This window comes from Falco punctatus (assembly GCF_963210335.1).
Source record: "Falco punctatus genome assembly, chromosome: 2".
Classification (NCBI taxonomy): domain Eukaryota; kingdom Metazoa; phylum Chordata; class Aves; order Falconiformes; family Falconidae; genus Falco; species Falco punctatus.
In genome coordinates, this window is record NC_137581.1 from 33,773,451 (window position 1) to 33,794,549 (window position 21,099).

A 21,099-nucleotide genomic window follows, 5' to 3' on the forward strand; every position below is an offset into this window, starting at 1 on the left:
CAGTTTCTGTTATATTCTTTCCTGTTTTACGCTGTTGTACTTCATATAGAAGATTCAAATATTCATTCTCTCTGTTCTAATAACTGTCTCAAGGTAAGTCCCTAGCTGAGATATCAAGGTTTTGTTGTCAATACAATGAATAAATATGTTTGTTTCACACAAACTCCTTCAACAGAAATGACTGAGAAACTCCTATAATATGCCCTAAAACGCCTACAACTGAGACATACTATTGCCACCACTACCAAGGATCTATTCCCTGCTCAGGTGCCTGTAGAAAGGTGAGCGTAAATTCACTTGGATTAAATGCAGGCAAACACCTTCTCAGTTTTGTAAATACATTCCGAAAGACTGTTGATCTCATCTCCTGCATTTTTCCCTTAACTTTTATTATTCCAAATCTATTAAAATTTGTGACTAGCTTCCAGTGAAACAGGATGTTAGTATATTTAATTATGGAGCCAACTATAATATAACTAATGCAACTTATAAGGAGACTGTAATTTTAAGCTATTTTATTCCTAATTTACTCACTTGATGGGGACTCAAGCTCCTTTGTATCTTCCTCTTTTTCCTCTTCTTTGGATTCATCCAATTCTTTGCTATATTCTAGTGAAGACTGGTTCACTTGTTCTTCACTATGAGCATTCTGCTCATCCACGACTGCTTATTAAAAAAGAAGACAGAAATTTTCAAGATTTTTAAAGAAAAACTGCACACGTGGAAAATTAGCTTTTTTGCTTCCTGTAGCTTAACGTTTAAAAATATTAACAAAAGATTTCTAATGCCAATTCAGCAAAAGACAGTTGAGCAATCTTTTGCCTGTTGATAAAGATTTGCTGCCAGAATTTTTAATTTTATGGAGGATAGTAATTACCAAAGAAGCACACTTTTGTATGTGCACACACATGCATACATATATATTCATATACGCAGACAGTCATCAATATCCAAACAAGCTGTTTTTCTTTTCCTTGCAGCTTGTAATAAGCACATGATTATTTTTTTTTAATTAGCATAAGTTTTCATCATTGTAGTTTGATTTCTACATTCTTACATAGAAAAAAAATATTTTATCAGTAAGGATCAAAACATTGTTGATACGCACCTTTTTCTGCTTGTTCAATGATCTGCCTTACAGCCTTCTTCAAGCTGTTTGCCCGGAGCATTAACTGTTCCCTTGGTTTGAAGAGTTTCTGTGTGGAAGACTTTGAGACACACTCTGCTAATTGCTCTTTACTTTCAGATAAGGATTCTTCACTTGAAAACTCCTCTGCTTCTTCTTCCACAATGGGCGGAGTGATGCCTGGGAGGATGGGAGCAGCCTGGGCTTCTGTGTGAAGAGCCTGGAGCAATAGGTCTAGCTTCTCATTTAACTCAGAGCACTAAGACAAAGTGGAAAAAAATACACACACCAAAAAAACTCAACAGTGAATGTGTGAACATTTGCAGGAAATTAAGTACCAGATTATATTAAAATTGTAGGTGTCTTAAATGTCTATGTAATTTTTTATGTAAAATCCAAACCTAGTTTCAACATTTTGGAATATCAGATTATGAGTAGGTCTGCATGGTTTATTTGCAGACACACCCTCTGACACCCAACCAGATTACAGCAATTACCACAAAAAAATCCCACACTCAGATGACAGTAACACACCCTGCCATGCAACTAGAGTTCAGTCTTACTCCTCTCCCAACGGCCTGCAGCACAGAGAATCACCACAGATTTGCCCATAGCACACATTATAAGAAATTATGGGTGCCCCAATATGGAGTTAATCTATGGGGACATGCCCAGGTGTTAGACTGAGACACATGGGGTTGCTTTTGCAACACAGCTTTACATTTCAGCAAGTGAGCTGTCACGGAGAAAAGAGGCTCAAGCCAGAACCACACACTGTCAAACACCTCTACCCATCACTAAGCAGCTGCTGTCTTAAGGTACACTAGAAAAGCCGTGACTTTCTGTGCTTAAAGGAAAGGAAACCAACGCTGTCTGGCCTTGGAACAGTAAAAAAGATAAATTAATTCTAAATTGTGCACCAAACAGAAACATGAACCACAAATTGCCATTTAGAGCAAGTACATAGCCTGACTCTGGGTTTGTTAGTGATTGCGCTTTCTTGTTTTCTTTTCAGCTCATGTAAATTCTGTGCCTCATACCAAATCCTTCTGTTTGGGGTTTGTTTAGTTTTTTCCAATGCTTTTTCAACGTGATCTCTACAATTTGCAGCTTAAACCATTATTTTTAATATTGTAGTCTCTCTTCCCTTCATTCTCCCAGCATACTCTCTCCTCATTATCCTATTGTTTTCCCATAGCTAATTTAATCCCTAAAAGTGTAACTTCTAAGGCAAAATCTTTCACTTCTACGTACATTACCATGAACTTTATCCTTTATGAATCAAAAAGTGTAAACAGAATTTATAGAGATCTTAGAGTTAAAGATGGTTTGGAAATAACTGTTCTATGCAATAAGAAGAGAAGAATTTTACAGTCATTGGTTAAAATGAAAGCCAAGCTGGGCATCCTGGAGCAATCTGAAAAATAAACACCTATGAGCTATGAACTTTCAAAAACCTACAACTTTAAACCAGAACATAGTCATAGTCTTACTTTAACGGCCATGGCATCAGCTTCCTCTGTATTTTCCATTGGCTTTTCGTAAGTCTTCCCTATTTTGGCAACGAAGTCCTTTACAGTTTCACATAATATTCTTCAGATAAAGAAAGGAAAGAGGAGAAGTCAAATTAAATAAAATATGTGTTTTGAATATTAAATTCATATGGCAATTTATTTATATGTATACTGCTATACACCATTCTTGTCGGAAATGACTGCTGTGATGATACTAGCAAAGCAGATGATACTCTCTTCCATGGCTTGAAAAATTCAAGTGATAAGCTTTAAAACAAAAACCCTTCCTCAAAATCTTTCATTTAAGCCTTCGCACACATTGTATCTCAGTCTCTTATTTCTAAGAACTGAAATCAATGTGACTATTTCATCCATTCCCTTGCTTGTACACCTTCCATACCAGAGGAGTTAGCAAACTTGCATTCACTCTGATAACTTCAGTCTTGCAAACTCCCACACAAAGATGGAGCCTAGAAACCATGGAGAAAATCTACTGATGTTAATGGAGCACTTCTTAGATGAGAGCATACGGACACACATGTCCCACTGCACAGCTCACGCTTCTGAACCACAGCCGACCCCCTGAGGGCTACCTATGCAAACAACAGTGGCTGCAATGAATTTTCACTGTGTAAATCAGAGAAAGACTTGGTTCTTATTACTTACGCCAAAAAAGAGCAAACTTACTAACGAGGTGTGGAGAACTCCTTAGTATTGTTCATTTGATTGAAATTTATTTGACAGAAATTAGATTTAACAAGATACTGACCCAATTTAGAATCTGGAGTTATAATAAAATTCTGCAATTCAGTTTTCAACATGTGCTATGTAGACTTTAAAAATGAAATTTTATTAACATGCTTTTAGCAGGGGGAAAAAAAAAGAGAGGTAATGACATTCAGATGTATTTTTGAAGATTCAATGACTGGGTCTTTTGCATATTGCAAAATATAAGGTGTTTGGTTTTTTTCACAGAGAAGGTATACGCAGAATACTTCTGATTTCAGGTGATGTCCATGATTTGCCAAGTAATTCTCTCTCATTTTTAAGCGTTTCAGTTTTTGGGGAAAAAACCACAACCCTATTGTCTGAGACCACTATTGATTGAACTGATACAGACAGAGCTATCACAAAGCTACCTAGCCTGAAGTTCTGCTTCACATCGGTGAAATTATTTGTCATCTTAAAGATATGGATATGCATAAAACAAAACAGAAGAAAAGCAATGTGAAGTATGTCACATATTCACTTTAGTAACAGTAAGTTTCGTATTTAAGCTGCACGCTGATTTGGAGTGATTTAAAACAACTTCATATTAATATTATGTGAGTTTTGTAAGACGTTGATGTGTTTAGTAATAAGCTATCCATTACAATTGTACCATATAAACATTTTGCAGAAAAAATATCCACTCCAAAAGACATAAATCAAGATATATTAAGCCAAGCCAGTTGGGCCAGCCGTAAGAAAATCAGGTTTAGACAGGAGGTTATTATGGTGATGATGTTACACAGGGGATTTATTCCACACATCGTACATAAAACCTATCAACCCACTTGGCAGATGATATGACAACTGAGTGCTGATCAGAATTGAGAATTTTTGCAAGATGAGCAGCAACTGAGTCCTCATAAGCAGATATCTGAAAACAGAGAGAAAAAAAGACTACAATTTTCACACGTTTCAGCGGTTTAACACTGAGCAGTGAGTTAAAATGCCTCCAAAAATAGCAGGATTTTCATTTCAGATCTAATACAAGTACAAGCAGCTGGCAATGCAAATTCTACCCACATACTGTATTTTATTTATCAGATTTTTAATATTCAAAGTAACACTGCATCTGAGAACTTGATCCACAGTTCTTTTACTCCTCATAGAGAAAACATGAAGTTATTTCTAGGCTAAAAATAATCCATGAGGAAGAAAAAAACCTACCTCCTTTCTAGATTCATAACAACCTGAATTAATATAATCTAATATATTTTGTTTATAAAACAAGCAAAGTTTCCCTCAAGCTAAGCTGCTCGACCAAGAATAAATCAAAAGTTTGCAGACACAATCCTGAATTTTCTTTTTACTGTCAGATAGACTCTCATTCCCCAAGTACCCCTACTGACAAAGGCTGCTAAACTGGTATAACGCTATCAAAGCCAGTCCTCAAGGAGCCAATTATTTAAGGCTTGGTCTTTACGAGAATGTTTGGGAGAATGGATGTGTACATTGTTCGGCTTTTCTTGCACAGAATTAGAAGCTCTGGAATACTCAGTAAAAGACTCACACACTATGTCCTGTCTCAAAAGAGATATGGGTCCTGACCTCAGTTTTAAAAGAAAATCTTACTGAAATTTTAAATTTAAAGCTAAAAATAAATGCAGTTCTGAAATTCTGATGCTTCCTTAAGAATTTCTTAAAAACTCTTAGTGTGTTTCTGCCCTTGATATGGAGCAGGTAGATAGATCACACTTTTTTAAATTTTTTTTTTTCCTCCTAAACCCCAGCCTTAGTTGTAGAACTGACAGTAAATCAGTTTTCATTTCAAGGGGTAAACAAGACATAACCAACTGATCTGTAAGAACACACTACTGCTGTTCAAACATGAGTATAAGATTTCTGGAAGCAAATTAAGTAAAATAAGTCTCCTGAAACTGGAGGAAAGGGGGGGAAGAATCAGGTATATACTTTTATTTACTTTTCAAACTGTGCTTTAACACATTACCTTCTGAGAAGTTAATTATTCTTTTTCTCAGATTTTGTAACTCAATAAATGATGCAAAAAAACATTAAAACAGGGATTGAATAGGGTACTCGAAAGAAAACAGCTTTGTCCAACTCAAGAGTAATTCCAGGTAACTATAGCCTACAGAACTGATTTTCAAAAAAAAGTTTTGTATGAGCAGTTCCTTCCATTTTCAGGAGGAGCTAAACACAATTTCTAAGTCAGAACTAACTAGAACAAAATGTATTTTTTTTTCCTTTACAAGATGCAGATACACTTGAAAATTTTAACTGTCTTGAAAATTTTGAGAAGATAAAACCTTGTTCTGCATTGCTTACACTGGAAACAGCATGTACAAAGCAACCCCGTTAAAAACCCAGCCAGTGGAGCCCCAGCCTTTCTGCATCTCTATATCCAGCAAACTGTCAAAGGTTATAGCCTCCTTGCCAATTAAAACAGCCTGAATTATTAAATTATTCAAGAACCTGCAGATTAATTATTGCTTCTCAAGTACTTTTGAGCTAAAGTTGATATGCATTAACTTTCTTAGGAATATATTATTTTCTCATTTTTAGTCAGAACCCTCATGCCAATTAATTTGATTAAAGCATCTCCCTCTCAAAATGAAAACCTCATCAAACAGTACAAGCACAAATCTATTCTGAAACACAGACTAAGCTTTTCTTTGAGGTCACTTATGATTCTGAGCTCTCTGGAAGAACAAGGAGAAAGTTGGGTGGTATCACCTGATCTAAACTCAAGCGGCAAAAAGCTTCTCTCATTCTTTCAGAATACAACCCTTGCCTTTAAATGTTGGAGTTTTTTTAATGCTTATTCCAAACTAAAGATGGTAACCATTTTCCTTTTTTTATATATATACATGTATGTTGAAAGCATACTTCATATATCCATATAAATTATTGTACAATAACATAACACTAAATAATACTATTATATACAAAATAATGTAAGATACACTCTTATATAGTAATTGTATAAAATATATGTTATTAATGATATGGTAGTGCTATATTATAATCTTAAATATCATTCAATAAATATAAAACCTTATTTGTAACATATATATAAAATACCTTTTTTTTTTAAAGGAATTTGTCTGACCACTCTGTTGCAGACTCCTGACCTTCATGGATTTTTGGCAAATAATACAAAACTGTAAACCCTAATCGCTTGAGATATACGCCATGAACAGACATCAACTCAGTTCAGTTAGCAGATCAAAACACAGCTGCTTCTATTTTTCACACAAGTGCTTTCATTACAAATATTGTCATCCCAGAAGCAAAAAGTTCAGTATATAAAACAACAAAAGTAAAAGTCCACCTGGCATTCCTCCGACTCTTCTGCAGTTACTGGAAGAATAGAAGGCTTTGCTGGTAATTTCAGTTCATATGACATTATACTCCACCTGAAAGAAATGTAATAGCTTTTCAGTTTCCAGATTGTTAGTTTTATCTTTTCACCAACGTATCAACAAAACCAAAATTCATTGTCAGATCACAGAATAACTTGTTAAAAAGAAAACAAATACAATAAAAAAGCTTAATTTTTAATTGTAAGATAATTGTATATGGATGAAATAATTGAGATTAATGGTAATAATTTGTTTTATTGCTCAGATTATTTGTTAGTGATTTGATGATAAGCCTTATTTGTGAACAAATCATGGGACATTCAATGCAGGCAACTAAGGTTTTTTTCCAGCAAAACATTCACAATATCGAAGAATTTGTGAGAACTAAATGCATAAGTCAAAGGAAAATAGATGTGTTCCTAGAGAAAAAGCTCTAAAGGTAGCATTAGCTTTTCATCTCAACTAGGGGAAGCAGGCTTAAGAACAAAGCAAATGGTGAAGTCTTCATTGATACATGTATCTTTTTTCCCCTGGTAAAGGACAGTACTCTACAGCACAGAGAGTATGATACTGCTAATAGCAACAGCCTTCAAAGACTGCTGAAAAGAATGAGTAATCACTGCAGATGGCCTTGGAGGCAAGGCTACTGAAATTAGAGGACGAAATGAAACTGACCTTTTTTTCAGTACAGAAAAAGGCAAACATGATTTAATCTACAGAATCTTTCAGAATGTCCAGGCCAACCTTTCTAAGAATCAGAAATAAGCATTTCTCTACATACTTTGCTATAAAACGATCACATAGCCTGCAGAAAAGCTTAAAATAAAAAAGGACTTGTTTGTCTATTTCATTAAAAAAACCCTACAATAAAATCACCTTTTACATTCAGGTGTTTGCAACAAGAGCAAGAACAGAAACACCCATGAGAGAAAGGAACAGAGTAAGAAATACTCCTCTCAAAAACGGTGTTCCACCTTCCTTGGAACAAGACCATTACCTTCACTGACTTCTTTTAAATGGTAATTGCTCCTTCACCTTATGGATGGAAATCACACAAAACAAGGAGTGGAAAGATCTCTTGGTTTTGACTAAGAAAATGCCTCAAACAGAAATATTAGTATTGGATAATACTAATCTTGCATTAGATAATACTAATCTTGTATTATCCTGTCCACAGCCGATGCCTCAGAAGATTACATCAAGGGTGGAAGCACACGATGCAAGTTCTCCCCACATCCCAGGACAGAGAGCTCAAGTGCTTCCCAAATAAAGATGCTAGCTTTAATGGTATATAATAGCATGCATGGAGTCCATAAAACTGCCCATAAACGGTTTTGAATCTATACAATTTCTTAATGTTTACAACTTCTTGTAACAGGCAGTTATGCACCTTCATCAGTTATTCAATAAACCATCCCCTTTTGTTCATCTTTGGACAAATGTGCTTCCTAGTTTCATCAGCCGCTCCCCTCTGACTCTTCAGTTTAAAAAGGATGTTGAAGAGCTGTCCCCATTACTATCCCAGCTTCCCTCATTACTATGATGTGCACCCTAAAAAAACAAAACCATGGAACACTAAGTCTCTAAGATGGATTTAGGCCATCAGAAACCAAGAAAAGCACAATCTGAACCTCATGGAAAGTCATGTAAATGCATGTTTAGGTTTACCTGTCTAACATTTTTGTGCTGGCTCGTTCTAGTTTTTCCAAAATCTGAGGAAGTTGCGTATCATCATCACAGGATCCTCCCCAACCAAGGACACGAGCAAGGTCATTTCCAGTACCAAGGGGTAACACTCCTAACTGACACTGAAAAACATAGGAGCAATCTACTATTGAAAACGAGAAAGTACAAACTATTACAGATGCTTTTTATATGAAGCTACAAATGTTAATCATATAGCTGATGTCTAAAGCTTGTAAATCAAATAGTGCGATTCCAATACAACCTGTCCTGTTTACACCAGTGGACATTTTTATTTAACAGTAACTGTTGAGTTTGGCCCATATACAGAGATACGACAAAGAACCAAGTGAAGGGAAAGTAAGCATACAAAATTAAGTCCCATCAGTATAGTCAAGGTAAGTAAGTATGCACACTTGCCTGTTTGTGCAAACTGAGCTTATCAATTTCTGACAAGACCCAACCCACGCTTCCATCACCACCACACACAAGAATCCTGAAGTTGTCAAACTTCTGAAATAACCGCAAACTGCAGAGAAAACAAAGCCTGTTAGAATCAGTTATGTCCATTAGCGAGAGAGCAGTTATATTCATTAGCCACTGTTACACAAAAATAGAGTGCATGGCACCTTTATGCTCCTTCTTCTGTTGTTCTGGGGTATGTGGATAAAACCATCTACTTCATAAACCTATCTGCATCCCATCTACTGCCGTATGTTCCACTTACACCAACATTTCTGATAAATAACATGCCAAATTTTACTTTAAAAAATTCCCTTGATATTGTTTTCAGGATTTTATTCATTTTATTAATATAAAAAGAAATTCTAAGCTATGAAATTGCAACTGCTCTACGCTTCTCACTTCAGCCAGAAGCAAAAGGCACCACTGGGGATTTTTCATGAGCAGAGGTTAAGACACAGCGACAGGATGCACTCCACAATACGGGTGGGCTTTTGCCAACATGTGACTAACTAAATGCAAGGACAGTAGGAGGCAATTATTACACATAAGGCAATCACAACAATATAAGACAAATAATACAAGTATTTCATATTAGATCCTTAAAGCCGTATCCTACTTTTGCTTCCTATGGCTCTTCCTCCTTTCTCAGACTTTTAACACCTCCAGGATACAACACTTGGGCAGCACAGAAAAGGAGGACAAGAGACAGAACAGGCAGAAAGATGACACACAGAGGAAAAGGGAATGAGATGTGAAGAAACAGCCAAGAGGTAAAAACAACAGGGATTTAAACTTAAAAAAAACCCAAAGAATTGGAGAGTATAAACTCTTAAAATAATAAAAACAAACGTTTATTTTTAATGCATGTTATTTTCCAGAATATGTATAATCTCAGAACTATTTCTAAAAAGCAACATATTAAGATCACAATTTTTTGAACAATTTAGATGTTTCCTAAAGAATATAATGTCACTTGTACATGATAGGCAGATACTAATCAGAAAAAAAAGATGCAGTTATTTAAGAAAAAAAAACCTGTGGGTACGAAAGCAATTTCTCCTACCCTGAGAAAAGGGAGAGAACCCCTCAAAATACACTGTCTCAAAGAATGCAACTCTGCTTTGTAGATCAACTAGAAAAAGGAAGACAACAGCACAACCTGACAGAGAAACTGCTGAGGACCTCTTTACAAACTGTTCAGGAAAAATATTTAAAAGCAACCACCTTGACCTATGACTACTGTGCAAAACCAAAGTGAGCCTCCTGAACCATGCTGCTGTTAAGTACAACTGAATGAAGCAAAAGAACTTGCAAACAGACAGACAGATTTTTCAGACTCCCCTCTCTCAAAAATTGTCTCTCCAATTAAAATTAACTTTTATCATTCATTGTAATTACACGTTCAACATGTTAGCCAAAAGAGACTTAGATTGAACGCAGATTATCAGGGTTATAATGAACAGAATATTGCAAATTAAAAAGTAAATATAACATGTTTATAACACAGTACTAATTTTAAAAATCCACAGCTGTATTCCACTATGTTTGTATTATTTGCCCACTGTTTGAACTGAATTTTTGTGCATTTATCTACATTTTTATCATGCAAGCATAATTCTGCACCTTTAAGAGTACAAAAACTAGTGTTTCTAGTTGCTCTAAGTGATATTAATAGGCCACTTAACCACAATGCTACGTCGGAGTGGAATTAAGTTAGGCAACACAAAAAAGCGCATTAATTAAATTTTTATGAATGTGCAAAGATACTTGGGTTGTGGCCACTGCTACACAAATTTCATCCCTATCCCTCCAACAATCAACTCGTAGATATTGTAGAATGCCTGATGGCTTTAATTGTGTTCTTGCTCCAAATTTTGAAATGCTCATTTTCTTGACCATTTGCATATATTGCCTAAACCGTATTTTGAATGTAGTTTTCAGATGACAAAATTTTAATGCACTTATCCATCACACACTGCAGACTCCCCCTCTGACACCTGCGTTCAGAATTCAAAAAGATACAGAGAACATTTAGACAATAGTTTTATTCTATAGCTATTCACAACAATGTCACAGGAATATCTGCATTACACATACGAAATGGAAGAAAAGCACCCAGGCAACTGTGCATAAATGCCCTGTTTCAGGAAAGCATCTAAACATTTGTAAAGGGTTTGGACCTTACCAGTTAACAGAAGTCAGAGCTAGCCAAAAAGCCAGAAAACACTTGGGCTGATAGGTTTGGGGTTTGAATTTTCAAATGAGTTTTCTAGAAGGAAAATATCCTACAATCCCACCAGAATTCACTCGTAGATTTTAATTAGGAAGTCACAGTAGATGTTGGTGATAGAATGATAGCAACAGGGGCACAACACAACACTACACTTTGCACTAAATTCCCTTGCGGAAAGGATTGCTCAAGATTTCCAAGGTCATTACCCTAAGTGAGGTCCTCCATTCATTAAATCGAACACCTGAGCTGGATTTAACGACTGTTTGAATCGACGAAGAAACTTTACTCCCTGATTGTCTCCACTCTTTGAGTTAACAAAAACTAAAAGAGGACTGGCACAGGATGGCGGGCATGTGGCTTTCCAGAAACCTGTGAACATAGTTAGAAAGAATGAAATAAATAAGGCTTTCTAATATGAACAACACAAAAAGAAATCATGGGAAAGAGGAAGAAAGAGATGGAAGACAAAAGGAGTACATTTTATCATTCATAATGTAAATGCTAAACTGAATATTAGCCCTGCAAAGAAAACACAATTCATTTTTTTCTTTCTGGTATGTATGTTCAGTGCCTAGATTTAGTAAAATCCTGAAGACAATAGCTTTATTGCTTTTCAACAGTGAAAAAGTTTATTAACCTTTTAGAATAGTTCTCAAATTTCATGTTCAGAAGTTATCACATTGTAAAATATGTATTTCAGTTACAAGTGTTTGGTTTTTAATCAGATTTTCCATTAACCTTACTGGGTTGAACTGGACTATCCATATCTGTATAAGCTTTCTAAAGAGTACTGGCAGATTTTGAAAGTTACTGAACTCAACTGCTCCCAGGTGAGACTTTGCATGAGAATGTTTTTCTCAGACTGAAGTTATGCTATTACTTATAATAGCATCACTGAATAACAGACCTTCAGCTGTGATCCAAAGCTTATTAAAGTCAGTGCAGGTCTTGGCTAATTACAGGGGGCTTTCTATAAGGCCCTTAGTAAGTGGTACTAATGGACACAGTTGTCACTAACATAACCAGTCCATGGAAGCAGTGATTTCTCATTAACACTTCAAAATATGACATCATGGGTACAGGTTTTGACATTTGTTTCAGGCATACTAAAATGACTATGTTGTTTTCAATTACTAAAAAAATTGGCATTAAAGGATGCTAATTTAATACCACATTATCATAATGTATAATTTAAAATAAGGCTTGATTAATTTATTTAAATGCGAAGAAAAATAATTTCACCTATGGAACAATCTTCCTAGCATGAATAATAAATAGCAGCATGATACTGTGGTCTAAGACACCACAAAGCAAACAAATATAGTGAATACATACAGCATAAACAATCACTTTTACTAACTTCATACAATAAAATTCATTAAATTGTGTTAAAGCTGTTGGTCTACACTTGCCATCAGTACAAAATTTAAAATTAAAGCAGTTAGATTTCATGATACTCCTTATTAAATCCACTCCCTGCCTTTAAGCGCAGGCTCCCACTGCTCACGCATCTCTGTCCTGAGCCACCAAAGAGCACCTCTGAGATTTGAACACTTGGTGGGTTTCCATCTGTGTGTTGCAGGTTTCTTACACTGCTTATATTTAAAAGAAATTCAGAGAAGCCTTGGAAGCAATTCCTGGATCTGACCCTTTCAGCTAGCTTTCCTCTGCACAAAGCAGTCACCCAAAATTTCAGAACTCACAGTATGAGTGATGAGTCAGGCAGACATCAGTCCACTTCACTGAAGACTCTGGTCATTCACTTGAAAACTTCCCAAGGGTCATAAATAAAATGGGAGAAAACTTCCAGTGGGGGAACTTTCAAAAACATTTTTTTTAAATCATGTCAGTTAAATACTCCTCTAAAGAGCTACATGGAAAATTATACTTTTCTCTAAATTTGAAGACTGCTTTCATCTGTTGTTCAGCAGAAGGATTTTAGCCTTGGTCAGTTATACAGATCCCACTACACACTGCAAGTCCAGAGCTACCACTGAACACACTACAATACTACGTACCATCAGAGTCTATACTGTTTAGTGCTGTTGGAGGTATGATCGATACCTTACATTGGCCAAGTGGACATTTACGAGGATACAGATCTTTACAGGCAGTGTGAACCTACAAAAGAAACAAAAAATTATTTCCCTACAGTGGAATTTTGGGGTGAAATGGATACAGTATCTATGTAACAAAAATGGACTAATATCTAACATTTAGGTGTAGAGGGAAGAGGAGAGAGACTGGGAAAAAAAACATACGGGTGTTCAACCACAAAGGCTTGTTACTTATTCCACAAAATGTTAAGTCTGGAGTACTTCATCTTCAGCTACCCCTATAGCAGATATGAATCGTCCTTTCAAGGGAATTGCCTGCATCCACGAGCAAAGGAGGGCCAAGTTCCCAGAAGCCAGCACTGGTGCTGGGGGCAGCAGGCACGCTGTGCACATGCTAAAGCAATAGCTCTGCACATGCCTGGTCTGCCTGGCTGTTCTGGAAGATGTATCTGCACTAAAGCTAGCATATCTGCCAAGCCAGACCCACCCACCAAAGGTGGGTCCCAGAAACTATGCATTGTAGCAGCCTATTCCATAGTTACTGGGAAAACAGGCACAAGCAGAAGGTGCTGCACTCCACCTGAATTTCAAATCACCTCTGAAGGTGTCAATCATTTCCCACTGCCTACACACAGAGCCTCAGACATCCGTATGCAGAAAGCTTCAACAATACAAAAACTGCTGACTTTCCACTTCTGTACCCTAGCATATGAAACCCATCTTTTCACACAAGTTAAAAAAAATAAGAGAAAACTGTATTTTGGGGAAAGAGCAATAACATGTTACAGAATTTCAATCAGCAACGGTCCTGGTTTCAGCCAGGATAGAGTTAATTTTCTTCTTAGTACCTAGTATAGTGCTGTGTTTTGGCTCTGATGCGAGAACAATGTTGACAGCACACTGATGGGTTTGGTTGTTGCTGTGTCATGTTTATACTCAGTCAAGGACTTTTTGGTTCCTTGGGCCCTGCCAGCGAGAGGCCTGCAGGGACATGGGAAATCAGGAGGGGACACAGCCAGGACAGGTGTCCAAAGCTAGCCAAAGAGGTATTCCATACCATACGACGTCATGCTGAGTATATAAACTAGGGGAAGAAGAAGGAAGGGGGGGGGGACATTTGGCATTATGGCATCTGTCTTTCCAAGCAACAGTTACAGGTGATGGAGCCCCGCTGCCCTGGGGATGGCCGAGCACCTGCCTGCCCATGGGAAGTGGTGAATGAATTCCTTGCTTTGCTTTGCTTGCGTGCACATCTTTTGCTTTACCTATTAAGTTGTTCTTATCTCAACCCTTAAGTTTTACATTTCTTTCTGATTCTCCTCCCCATCCTTCTGGGTGAGGGGGAGTGAGCAAGCGGCTGTGTGGTGCTGGGTTGCCAGCTGGGGTTAAACCACAACAGCAACCTACAGAGTGTCCTGAAGAAGAGAACTTCCAAGACTTTGCAGTGATAAAAATATTACCACGTTAATATTAATAAATATTAATATTGCTGATTTACTAAAATACTATTACAGCAATATCTACTATAAAAGAGACAAGAAAGTAACATAAGGCATATGGAACAGGCATCTGAACCTTCAGTTCTCGATTAGGAAAAGGCAGAGAAAACACACTGGATGACAACACCTATTAAAGAAAAGCTGCAGCTGTGGGCGTATTAAAAATCAACCAAAGCAAGTAGGACAGTCATGAGAAATTATGAATGTTAGAAAACCTGAGTTTACACAAGCTGCCTGCTCCTACTTGATCCAAAAGCATGGTTACGAAATGACAAAATAAAAATAACGGCAAGCAATAAAGCTGACAAAATCCTAGACGTTTGCACGTGGTTCATTGCACCTACCATAGCTTTACACCAAAGGCACTTCCAATCTTGCAGGCGTAAAACACTGCCACAAGTCTTGTCACAGACTGCGCATTTGGCACTGACAGGCAGATTACCCTCTAACCACTGGTGAGGCATAGCTATCTGTGAAGAATTAGTCATAGAAGTTAAATACTCAAAACCAGAAATTAGAGGCTTTTGTCTCTCAAATATAGGTGGATTTAAACTATTTCTGACAGCTTTATCCTTTCAAAGAGGCAGATATGGCTGACCAGGATAAGTGACACTGATGCTTGCTAGGCAAAAGCTACAAATGTGGACTATGGTGGTGTTTCACAACTAGGCAGAAATGTGACAGCTGAAGAAGGGAGACTCATCTCATCCAACTATTTATGGTAATATGGTAGGAACATACCACAAAACAATGGGGCAGTTAAATCCAGACTCCGTAATCCAAATAAGTACCCATTCATTTCATGTTGACTACCATGACACAAACCAATTAAAGTAACTACAATTCAGAAGAATAAATAGGATAGCAGAATACCTCTGTGGCTTTACGTATCCCATGGCTGGTAAGTCACAGCTCCATAAAGCAGTTCCTAAATGCAGTGCAAAGCTTTACTCAGTGCGTGCTGTCCCATTAACACCATGGGCAACTCAGGACACTCATAGGTGTGCAACTTAGTACTAACCTAGGAAGAAGTTTCACGCCAGTGGCACATACATAGTTGCATTTGTAAAAATAACCCATCTACCACAATAAAGCTCTGAAAAGCTTTTGTCACTTCTCCGCTTAATTTTAAAAATCCTGCTCTCATCAGTAAAAAACCCCACACATGTCAGTGAATTCCAAACAGGCCTCCTGGGGAACAGCTGTTGGTAAGGAGGACAGAAAATAGATTGCCAAAACAGCATGGCACAGTATAAAACACTGCCTTTGCTTCAGAGCAGCAGGAACTTCTGGGAGCAATCCCTCAGCTTCAGAGTTTCTCTGCATGGGGCCTTTAAATTCCTCTAACACGGCTGCAGTCTAGTGCCCACAGATACTAAACTTGTCTTGTGAGATAGAAATATAACTTTTGTTCTGAATAACACCTTAATCTTTGAAAACATTCAGGAATACAGCCACCTACCACTAACGTCAATGGGTCACATGGCAATATTTCTTTGCTTAGCCTTGGGGCTTTTTCCCCATAAAGAAGAAACAGCTTTGGGAACTACTGTAAATATGAATAGTACTTACACCATCTTCATCTTCGATGATGTCTTTTCCAATTGAGGCTAATGTGGTCCATTTGCAGTTATTTGTTGCTCGGACAGCACATCTTTTATGTGCTTTAAACTTACACACTGAAAGGCACACATACACAAGTACACTATGTTATTTGTTGTATTTCAGCGATACATATCTTTACAAAAAATTCAACACAGATATTCCATAAAAAAGTTTGAGAGCTAAGTACGTGTCACTTAGTGTTGCACCCATGACACAACCCAACTAAAAGAAAATTCAGTGCATAATCAATCACTCCAGCTTTAACTCTCTAAACTGGGTTTAACTCCTTAGCTGTAGCCATTCTAAGAGTGTCCTCAAAACCACTCCAGTCCCCATTTTTCAGGTGCAGTGCATGGCACTAAGGTACAAATATATCTTTAAATGTATTTTTGCCTTTTCTGTTCCTCCAGTGACACAACTCAGATACCTGGATTAAATTTGTGAGAGGTGATGGGGGAGTGTTTCACAGAAGTATTTTTGCTTCAGGAGCTCTGTTTGTTTGCTTAAAGGATCCCTTCTGGGCACCATACTATGCCCGTTTTCCCAGAAGCTGAGAAAGTGAAGGGTTAGGTGCTGTTATATTTGTTCAGGATACTGGTGGTTACGGTACTTTCCAAGAGGTTATATTAAGTGAGGAAGAGCCTGACTTCTTACTGGATTATTTATTAAAAATCTACTAATTGGAATACTCAGCACAAGCGTATAGTACAGGCAGACATTTTGACAATCGAATAACTATTTGTATTTCATTCAACTCTATTAATATGACTAGTTAATGATATCATACTAGATCAGACAGACTGATGCACCCAGCTGTGGGTATTTCTGTTACTGGAAGTGCATGACATCATTCTATTTAGAGTGCATTAAATAAATTATTTTGGCAAAGACCATTAAAGGTTTATGAGAACTAGCCAGCAAAACAGAAGTAGTAGTCTGTTTTCAAACAAATATTTGACAGGAAACTATCAAAAGCTTTGGCCCATCACTTGTCCACCATTAAAAAACATTAAGCCATGGAACAAAAGGTCTTTTGAATCATAAATTTCTCATTTTAATTCCACTGATCCATGGCCAGATCAATTTAAAAAGTGAACTGAGACTATGTAATCAACATCTGAGTTTGAGAGCAACCCTCACTGTTCTGGGAGATGCACAGAAGTATGTACTTAGCTCAAAGAAAGAGAAGGGAACAGAAGAAGGAGTTATGTTGCTTTCACAGGAACTCCCCCAGTCATTTCAAAAAGTAGCATTCGTAGACCCAAAGTATGGAAACATCCAATATTCCTCAACTAACAGGATAAGCTTGCATTTTCAAAGCACCTCAGCATCATATTGTGTTTGCCAGCCTAAATTGGTTCCAAGCATCTAAAGAAGTCAGCTCTCACAGAAGCACAGAAATAAAAGCTGCATTTTCAAGTGACGGGCCCTGAGCAGTCTTGCCACTTAAATGTTTTGGAAAAGATACACCCCTGACTTCAGCTTCCTGCTCATAAATGACATGCATTTTTCTTTGCAACACAGAGCAAAATACACCAATCAGGGATGAGGGGCAACAGGAAATTCCAAATGGCGAAGGCATAACAAAGTAGGGGAATTTTCAAAGTAAAGGAGTTTTCAAATCCTACTGAGCTATGATTCAAGTAGATCTTAGGACTCTGTATTCAACCTCTGCTCTCTCAACAAGGCAAAGGCAAATTCAAACCCAGGATCTGAAGAGCTGCAGCAAGCCACACCATGGATAGCAAATGATAGCCTATGTTTGCTTTGTGGGTACAGTACGTAACAAATCTTAGATCAGACTTTCTGTAGGTCTCCCCCCTGCAACCCCAATATCATCGAACAATTATTCATGTTACTCTGAGCATTAAAATTTATCAAAAACGATAACCTTAAGACACAGGTGCACCTTTCGAGCAAAATATGTACAGTATACATACAGCACAGAAGAGATGGGTATAGAAAGGAAAATTTAAAATCAAATCTCAACCTTAGCAACCACCACCCCTAATTTGTTTGTCTTAGATGACACTGCATCCCATTCATGAATCAGTCTGATATCTGAAATTTTCTGGAAACATGTAGACATACTGCTAGACATCAATTGCCATTACTTTGCAAATGAATGTTAAAAGATGAGAAAAGGAAAAATTTAGCCAAATTAAATCTAGAATATTTGTAGAATGATGTTTTAAATCTTAATTTCCTGTGTAAATGTTTCTAGCTGGATTACGAACCAGGTCTCTCAGAAAGCCAACCAAGAGAATCACTTAATTAGCAAACAGTTGTCACAGTGGTACCAACATCTGCTGTCAGACACAATGATTAAATCTAGAGGTATTATTATCTACAGTGAAGAAAAGTCAGTATTCCTGAACATCATCATAGGATCTCTTGCACTGAAAATACACTCCTTTGCCATAGAGCATTTCTGTCTAAAGGCATTTCACTCTAAACACCTCAATTAATTCAACTACATTGGCAGGACACTCAATTCCCCCCTCCCCCTGCAAACTTACCACTCTACCACTTATTTTATGAATGGTTTTCTTTTCTGTGCTCTTCAAAGAACTGGCTCAGACTGTTGTTTCCCACCTTCAAAGGCCAAAGCCAAAGTTTTTGAAACTGATCTGAACATCCCTGAGCTGGTATTTATTATTTAAGTTCTCAAAATGGAGAGATTTGTCTTCAGGTATTTCAAGAAACCTGCTGTTTTGTTTCCAAAAATAGTATCACATGACGGATGGACAAGCCACAGTGAAAACAGTGACTCACATGAAAACAGCAAGCTAACTTCACTCCAATTTGAAGCTTATGTCTACTCTAGAAAGGATAAAATTCAGCAGTTTCTTGGCAGTTTTTATACAAATAAATAACCCTGCAAATTTAATAGTGCAGAGTACTAAAAGAATAATGACATTACAAAGTCAAGTACTACAAAGTTACTCAGGCAACTTAACTTTGCAATATAGCTTTGCAATATAGCTTCCATATGCAGGTATAAAGCCTTCAGTCATATGATCATACACTTTTTGGCAATAGGACCCTCATTCACTGCATGCAATGGATGGTTCTTTGTAAGTATGCAGCTGTACCATATCCTGGTTCATAATAATTGTCAACAGGTATGTGCCTGATCTATCAGAAGATGATGAAATACTGCTTTTTAGATACCAATGTTCATTTCTTCCTGACCTTTTAAAATAATTATGATGATGCTGATGCTCAGTACTACAACAATTAAGACCTTTTTTTAATACTGTGTATCTTCAAAGTATCAGTGACTTCAGAACAGCTTCAACTGATTATTTGCAGTTACAGAACAATTCAGCCTTTCTGATAGCAGTGATAGCGGTTCCAGATTATAAACAACACAAAACTGTTGATTTGATCAAAAATCTTAAGTGATTTCCCCAGGACTACAGAAGAGCACAGCATGATACAACGTCACAGAACAGTTTTCTATTACTCCTTAATACTTTAACAGTGAACATCCTTTCCTCTTCCTGACTGCTTTATTCACTATTTAGTCTCAAGCCTGTGCAGAAAATGTAGCAAAAATCCTGGGGACAATGGCTACCCAAGTAGTGCATGTACAATGCCTTCTTCAGTGGGTAAGAACGGGGTTTTATGGGGGGGAGAAAAAACCCCAATCATAACGGGAAAAGACCAAGTGCACAAAGGGCATTGCAAAGGCCATTTAATCCCAGTATTTTCTTATTGCTTGACTTCATGATCCTAAAGTGTTCTTTCAATATTGTTTGTTTATGCAATTCATCACAGGAGAAAGCATCTCATTTAAACTGCAGTCTCCAGCTTATTAGGTATATTTGACATTTGACAACCAAGATTCAGTCATGATAATTAAAACACTACATGAAGAAATAAGTCTTTGAGAATATTCATGAAGGCAGTGAATTGGATAGAAATGCAGTATTAATACAGAGTAATTTAGGCCACAGAAGGAGTTTCTGTAGATAATGATCTATAGTTCTTTGGTTTCTATGCCTAAACATTCCATGCATCCCTGTGTTTACCTGACAACTTCTTAGGCTTAGACTCTTGAGCATATAGCAAGCCAAAACAAGTAAGAGAAATATTTGAGGAGCATAAAGAACAAAAGCCTAACTTGATTAGGCTAATATGAAGTAATTTCCAAAAAAAGCAAAAAAAAATTGTAATTTCTCTGTCCTAGTAAAGACCGTGGATGAATGTTGTGGAGATCAGTCCTTTAGAGCTAGCTAGAGCAACACAACACACAGACAACATCTGAACAGCAGGGTGGTTTTTTTGAGAAGACACAGAAGAAGGAACTAGTGGGAGGAATAGCATTGCATCTCAAAGGACTATATAATTAAATTTTTTAAAAGTCAATTGGCTTTTTAGCAGTAGAAAGAATGGTTTGATAGGAATTTACAGCTTCAGTTTGATATACATATTGATTCTTTGACTTCTGCAAAGATGCAAGTTCACACTATAGTCTTTTCCCTAGCAAAGGTATTAACATACCCTCTTTTCCTATGCTGGCTTCCACAAAAGTTACAGGAGCATCTTCAGGGTGGCCTGCAATTAATTTGTTCCAACGTTTGCCAAAGGCTACTGGGAGGGAAGGTGCCCTGAAAAAAGAAGGCACCCATCTTATGTCCAAAAGTAACAAGGTTTGCTGCAGGCTGAAAAAAACAGTTGCGTACCACTGCTGGAGAACAGCAGGTCTAAGAGAATAAAATTTTACAGGACTGATCTTTAAAGGATTTTAACCTGCAAAATTTCAGCAGTGACATTTATTTTTTTTTAACCTACAGTTAACAGCCTAGAATCAGAATACA

General features: G+C 37.1%; 1 protein-coding gene across 8 annotated transcripts in view; it reads right to left on the minus strand.

Annotated features, from left to right (window-relative positions):
* DGKH (diacylglycerol kinase eta) overlaps positions 1 to 21,099 on the minus strand; it is a 192,514-nt gene that overhangs the window by 40,967 nt on the left and 130,448 nt on the right. For 7 of the 8 annotated variants that reach the window (XM_080376825.1, XM_080376824.1, XM_080376828.1 and 4 more), the window contains 11 exons: positions 16,241 to 16,347; positions 15,013 to 15,138; positions 13,131 to 13,233; positions 11,319 to 11,481; positions 8,835 to 8,943; positions 8,400 to 8,539; positions 6,701 to 6,785; positions 4,197 to 4,282; positions 2,620 to 2,719; positions 1,109 to 1,385; positions 535 to 666 (listed from right to left, as the gene is read on the minus strand). In XM_080376825.1, coding sequence (XP_080232951.1) covers positions 535 to 666; positions 1,109 to 1,385; positions 2,620 to 2,719; positions 4,197 to 4,282; positions 6,701 to 6,785; positions 8,400 to 8,539; positions 8,835 to 8,943; positions 11,319 to 11,481; positions 13,131 to 13,233; positions 15,013 to 15,138; positions 16,241 to 16,347 — 1,428 coding nt within the window. The remainder of the gene's footprint in view (positions 1 to 534; positions 667 to 1,108; positions 1,386 to 2,619; positions 2,720 to 4,196; positions 4,283 to 6,700; positions 6,786 to 8,399; positions 8,540 to 8,834; positions 8,944 to 11,318; positions 11,482 to 13,130; positions 13,234 to 15,012; positions 15,139 to 16,240; positions 16,348 to 21,099) is intronic. The other variant, XM_080376826.1, reaches the window with a different exon arrangement.